The sequence below is a fragment of the Myotis brandtii genome, unplaced genomic scaffold (genome assembly GCF_000412655.1).
Source record: "Myotis brandtii unplaced genomic scaffold, ASM41265v1 scaffold647, whole genome shotgun sequence".
In the NCBI taxonomy this organism is placed as follows: Eukaryota; Metazoa; Chordata; class Mammalia; order Chiroptera; family Vespertilionidae; genus Myotis; species Myotis brandtii.
In genome coordinates, this window is record NW_005370500.1 from 487,447 (window position 1) to 493,836 (window position 6,390).

At 52.2% G+C, this 6,390-nt stretch overlaps 1 protein-coding gene across 1 annotated transcript in view; it reads left to right on the top strand.

The window, feature by feature from the left end:
* The window catches only part of BMP7 (bone morphogenetic protein 7), a 78,680-nt gene extending 75,611 nt beyond the window's left edge, over positions 1 to 3,069 (top strand). Inside the window, exon 9 of the mRNA XM_005880692.2 lies at positions 2,469 to 3,069. Coding sequence (XP_005880754.1) covers positions 2,469 to 2,618 — 150 coding nt within the window. The 3' untranslated portion in view covers positions 2,619 to 3,069. The remainder of the gene's footprint in view (positions 1 to 2,468) is intronic.
* Positions 3,070 to 6,390: the final 3,321 nt, after the last annotated feature.

Consider the following 6,390-nt stretch of genomic DNA (forward strand, 5'->3'; position numbering starts at 1 on the left):
GCCCGGTCCCCCCCACAGTGCCTGCCCCCCCCACAGTGCCTCTTCCCCTGGGTCATGGGCTGGGAGTTTGTCCCCTCCCACAGCTCACATCCACCTCCTGGCTTTGAACTTCGCAGTCAGTCACTCAGGGAATTTACTGTTCGTTGAGGGTCTACTGTCTGTGGCCCCTGCAGGGGGAGCTGGGGACCCTGCGGGGCCAGCGGGGCCTCGTTGTCCAGGGGAGGAAACAACCAGGAAGCAAATGAGCAAAGGCCAGAGGGAGGACGTGGCAGAAAGATGGCCCACCAGATTAGGATAATGAGATGGGCTGGGGAGCCAAGGCCTCTTTCAGGCTGACCTTCCATGGGGTCATGGAGGATACAGTGATAATGAGATTCTTAACAAGGCGCCCAGCACCAATGACACAGATTATACGTTACTGTTGCTACCAAACCAACAGCAATAGCAATGAGTTAGGGACTCTGTTCGTTAGCTTGGAATCAGGGGTTCAAGGACCTTGGTTGTCTAGCTCCCTGCCCTGAACATTGTCTGGGCCTTTCCTGACAACTGCTCACCCTCCCTGGCTTGAATGCTCCTGATGACAGACAGCTCACTACCTAGGGCCATCCCTCTCCCACAGCTCTGTTTGTTATGGAGCTTTGTGCCTCTTTTGTTTAGTGTTGGCCTCCCTTTTCCCTTGTCCCGTCCCTTTCGCTGGGACCAGGCTCTGTCCTTAGGGGGACAGCCTCTTTGTCCAGCATTGCTTGCCCAGGGCCCCATCCCCAACAGCAAACTCCAGAGCCCGTTTAGGATTGAAAGTCCCTGCGCTGGAGATGAACAGGCCCCCAGCCTACTCTGTGGCCTGGACCTGTGCCCCCGTTCCCTGAGGTCCTGCTCCGAGGACCCAGAGGTGATGGGAGTGTCCCAGGCTGGCAGGGCCACACCTCTACCCTCCGGCCCTGCCTTTGTGGCCCTGTGACCACCCACTCAGTCCTCATTTCATCAGAGACCTCAGGCTCAGATGGACCCTCCAATTATTCTGAAATGAGTGTTATTCAAAGGGCCCAAATCCTTGTCTTCCAGGAGCCCTAGTGAGAAACAGACGGAGCGAGCTGAGATCTGGGATTTGCTTTAAAGTGATTCCCGGGTGGAAAAGATGGGGGAAGGCTCAGATTTTAAGGCTGTGAGCAGTTATCCACAGTGCTGTGACTCGTGGTGTGTCGGAAACCTGGAATTTCCCCTAAAAACAAACAGAACCGAATCTCCAGCCTGTCCCGACTGTTGGCATATCTGACTGCGCTGCTTTGGTTGCTGCAGTCAGTTTGTGGCCTGAGAAGAGAGGTGTTCAGTTTTCCCCAGTCCTCACTATTCCTTATTGTCTCACTCCTGGCCTCAGTCACTCACCAGTGACACTCTTGTGGAAATGTAGGCGTTTGAGTTTGTTTACCCCCTGACCTCGTCAGTCCCACCTTCTGGACGGCCTGCTTTCTTGTTGATGTCCGTCCACCCAAGTGTTTGCCCAAATTCCTTGCCTCTTACTTTTATTGCTCAAGAGGCAAAATAGTCTAGTGCGGCCTAGCCCTGCACCATGCAATACAGTCCTGTTTTACATGCAGCTCTTGAGCACTTGACGTGCGCCCAGTTGGGGTTTTGAAGACTTGGTACAAAAAAGGTAAAATATCTCATTAGAGACTTTTTAATGTTAAGTATATCTTGAAATAATAATATTTTTGAAATACCAGGTTAAATTAAATATGTTATTTAAATTAACTTTACCTGTTTCTTTCCCGTCTTTTTAAATGTGGCTGCGAGAACTTTTAAAATGACAGGTGTGACTCTTGAATAGGACAGAGCTAGCTCAGAGGCCAGCAACCTTTTCCTGAAAAGTGCCAGACGGTAAAGGTTTTTTACTTTGAGAGTCATAAGTTGCCATTGCTCCACTCTGCCCTCATCGTGAGAAAGCAGCCAGAGAGGCTACGTAAATGAATGGGCGGGGATGGGTGCCAATAAAACTTTAGTCACAAAACCAGTCGGCTGGGCAGGATTTGGCCTGTGGGCTGAGCCTTGTCCAGCTCAGTGGTTCTCAACTTGGGGCGGTTTTGCCCCCCAGGGATATCATGACATGTGGATGTCATGATTGGGGGTGGGTGCCGCTGACCCTCGAGCCCAGGGGTGCTGTTAAAGTCCCACAGTGCACAGGACAGCCCCGCAAGAGAGAGCGATCTGGCCCCACGTGTCTGATCTGGCCACTGACTTCCCCTTGTGTGCTGCGCAAGCCTCTGTTCGGGCACGTGGGTCCCTCATCTGTGAAGCAGGGATGATTACAGAACCAAGTTAGTGACGCAGAATGTGCTCAGAACCGGGCACGCTCAGTGAGTGTCCCCTCGGTCATTTTGCCCAGGCGGCGCGTGTCCCTGACACACATAGGAGGCCAGAGAGCAGGGCCTGGCCCCTTCTCACCACAGCCCACGTCTCGCTGTGCGTTGCAGGTCCACTTCATCAACCCGGACACAGTGCCCAAGCCCTGCTGCGCCCCCACCCAGCTGAACGCCATCTCGGTGCTCTACTTCGACGACAGCTCCAACGTCATCCTGAAGAAATACAGGAACATGGTTGTCCGGGCCTGTGGCTGCCACTAGCCTTCTGGAAGGCAGGCCCTTTGGGGCCACCTTTTCTGGATCCTGCGACTCACCGCCCAGGTGTCCCCGGCCCACCCTGAGAAGGAGCCAGGGGACTGGCCGCCTTGTGCGAGGCCTTCCCGTCCCCCTCCCCAACTTTAATGGTATAAGAGCGTTAAGGATTTGAGAGGCAAATGACTTTTGATCAGTTTTTCGTTGTCATCCTATGGACAAGATCCCATAAGCTGCTGCAAGCAAAACCTAACAGGAAGAAAATTATATAAAGAAAAACTGCCCGGCCACGGGTCGTGCGCTGACTCGTTCCCGGGCCAATTAGGAGCGCCCCTCACCCAGGACCCAGCGGTGGGAGGATGGGGCGCAGGGAGGGGTGGGCGTGTCGTGTCTGTGCTGAAGGAATGACGCGGAAGTGCCTGTAATACATGTCCCAATAAAACGAATGAATGAAAATGGTTAGGATGTTACAGATATATTTTCCTAAACAATCTGTCCCCATTTCTTGGTTTCCCCTGATTTCATAAACAGAGGCTGTGGCTGGCGGAGGGAGGGGACGCCCCTCTCCATTCCATTTGGGTTTCGTCTGAGGTTTCCAGAGACCAGGTTACGTAGACTTGCCCAAACCCAAGATTCGGCTGGGAGGGGGAAGGGCAAATTCTGCTCAGAGGAAGGGGCGTGCTGATCTCCAAGGAAAAATGCGTTCCGTCATTCACTGGGCGTGTGATGGCCCTGCGGCCCAGCAGATGTTCGCAAGTGCTCGTCCAGTTCCCCGGCTAGGACATCTGTGTGGAGCAGAGTGGAGGACGGCAGCATTAGCACAGAGCCGGCGGCTTGACCCTGAACTCTGGCCAACGTGGCCCTGTTTAAAGAAGCCCCCAGGAAGCCTAGCTCTCCATAGGGTTACTCCCCATCCCCCAAGTAGGCTTGTCTGTCGTGCAGTGACCACCGCGTTCTAAAGTCTGGGTTCAGTCTGGGCCACGGGCCCCTCTTCTCATTGGCAGACCCCTGCTGAGAGCTCTGCAAACAGTCGGCTCCTGGAAGCCCATCGGGAGCTCTGCTGGGCGTAGGGTGAGCAGGGCCAGATCTCCAGGGGAAGGACCTAGAGCTGTGGTCGGCAAACTGCGGTTTGTGAGCCACATGCAGCTCTTTGGCCCCTTGAGTGTGGCTCTTCCTAAGCCTTAGGAGTACCCTAATTAAGTTAATAACAATGTACCTACCTATATAGTTTAAGTTTAAAAAAATTGGCTCTCAAAAGAAATTTCAATCGTTGTACTGTTGATATTTGGCTCTGTTGACTAATGAGTTTGCCGACCACTGACCTAGAGCCTTGGAGAGTGACGTCCTCACCAAGTGTCCTGATTGGAATGGCTCCTGGTGAGAGCCTTCCTCGCCTTGGCCAGGGGGGCCCCTAAACAGTGTGCACCGCCTCCCGCTGCAGCCCAGGGCTGGGGAGCACAGGCTCTCTGTGCACAAAGACCAGCGTTACCCAGAAGGCCCTGGGACAGGCTCTGGGGCGACCGTTCCTCTGTCGTGATGAAGTTTGTTGCTGGAAACTTGGAGAAAACTTTGTTTTTTACTTTCTTTTGCTTTTTCTTCTTCAGTAGCTTGGGCTGCAGCCTTCACTCTGGCTGATCCACAGGGAAGAGTCACTGTTTCTGTTACATTTTATTTCATCTGTCGGCAGATATGGGGGTTTTTGTGTGACCCCCTCTTGGTGCAAGTTTTCTCACCTCTGGTTCGCATCGTTTGTACATTGAAACGTGTAAATAGTTGCTACAGAACAAATTATTTATGTCCATCGGAAGCTCCTTTTAGACCCTCTTCCAGTCGCTTGTTTGGGACGATGAGCGTGCTTCCCTCCAACCTGCTTGTTTTCTTATTTAAGACTATTTATTAACGGTCGGACCAATGTACCTTCAGCTGTTGCATAGAGCAGTCCTCAGCGAAAATTCTGTATAAATAGACAAAATAAAAAGGGTTTTGACTTTGCAATAAAAGGAGACATTCGGTTCTGGTTCCTGGGCCTGCGTATGTCTGTGTGTGTTGGTTTTTTTTCTCTCAGCTCTGGTCACTGGCGTCCCCTTGGTCTGCTAGGAGCTCTCTGCCTGGCCTCCGCCATTCACACACTGTTTATCCTCCAGGCCCGGGGAGGAAGGGGCACTCCCCAATATTTGGTGCAGCTGTGTGGGGCGCTGGGCAGGAGAGATGGAGCCCAACAACAAATGTGAACTTGGTAGGCTCGACTACAAAGATCCTTCCCTGAGTTACATGTAGCACAGCTGTCAGCAGCTGTTTCAAAGAGGCAGGGGGTAAATTAGCTGTGTTTACTGCTAACATAGTTGAAAGGTTTAGTCATCCCAATAAAACAGAGGCACAAGAAAGAAAGGAAAAAAAAAAAAAGGTCGGAGGGGCGTGTACACCCAAAAGTTTTGAGCAGCACAGGCTGCAGAGCCCACATTGTCCGGTGGTTTGGGGGCTGCTGCCAGTTCCAGGCCCCAGCTGTGGACGGCCCACCTCAGGCCTGTGAAGCGGCCAGGGGCCACTGCCCAACCCCGCACAGAGCAGCCACTTGTGTGGGACAGCCTCCTGGGTTCCTTTTCTCTTTGAAGTGCACGCTCAGGTCACCTGATGGGTATTGGAATCCCGGCCATCACTCGGCCAGGCTGCTGTCTCTTCCCTGGTGCCTCAAACAAGCGGCAGCTTTTAACAAGTTCCAGGCCCTGTGATTGCCCAACCCCTTGTCATTGTCCTGATGCTCATTTGAGCTCTTGGTCTGTTTCCAGGCTCAAGACCAAAGTTGCAGACCAGGGGCCAGATGTGGCCTGCAGACGTGTCTCATTCCCTGCATGGTGTTTATACTTTTTTTTTTTTTTAAGTGAGTTCATTTCCAACATGTTTTAGGAAATCAGAAAATTGGGGTGAGGAAAAAAAATTCCAAATTCTGGCTTCCCTTGAGAAACTGGCAGGTCTGGCCTTTCTCCTTCCTGTGTAGAAGCTCTTGGCTGGAGGCAAAGAGCAGTTGTTGCCGCAGTCTCCACTACTCCCTATTACCTCTCTCACAAAGATGCACATGTCAGTTGCTGTGTTAAAAATTGTAGATACCGCCAAAACCGGTTTGGCTCAGTGGATAGAGCGTCGGCCTGCGGACTGAGAGGTCCCAGGTTCGATTCCGGTCAAGGGCATGTACCTTGGTTGCAGGCACATCCCCAGGAGGGGGTGTGCAGGAGGCAGCTGACCGATGTTTCTCTCTCATCGATGTTTCTAACTCTCTATCTCTCTCCCTTCCTCTCTGTAAAAAATCAATAAAATATATTTTAAAAAAATTGTAGATACCTATTTATTGGTCTCTATTAAGAGTAGGAAAGTAGAGCTAGACTGAGAGAGACACACACTTCAGGAAGAGCTGACGACAAACCTTTCATTCATCCCTGGCTCATTTCCCCCATTTTACATCCAGTCAGGCTCCCACAGGCTGGTGTGTGTGTGTGTGTGGCTGCAGCACCACCGAGGGCCTCATCCTTTACTCTCCCCTCCCCCTCTCCTGGTCTCTATCTCCTGCTCATTTCCATCTTAAGGCATTTTCCGTTGCTGCTGCTCCCCATCCTGCTCACAGAGCACCTGCATCAGGTAATGCTGCTCCCACCACAGGGCCTGACATCACTGCCGGTCATGCTGAGAGGGACAAAGAGGTGAAGAAATTACTCAACACCCCCAGCTAATCACTGCCGGATCCTGGGACTTGACATTTGAACCCGAAGCCTGCGCTTACACAGAATAA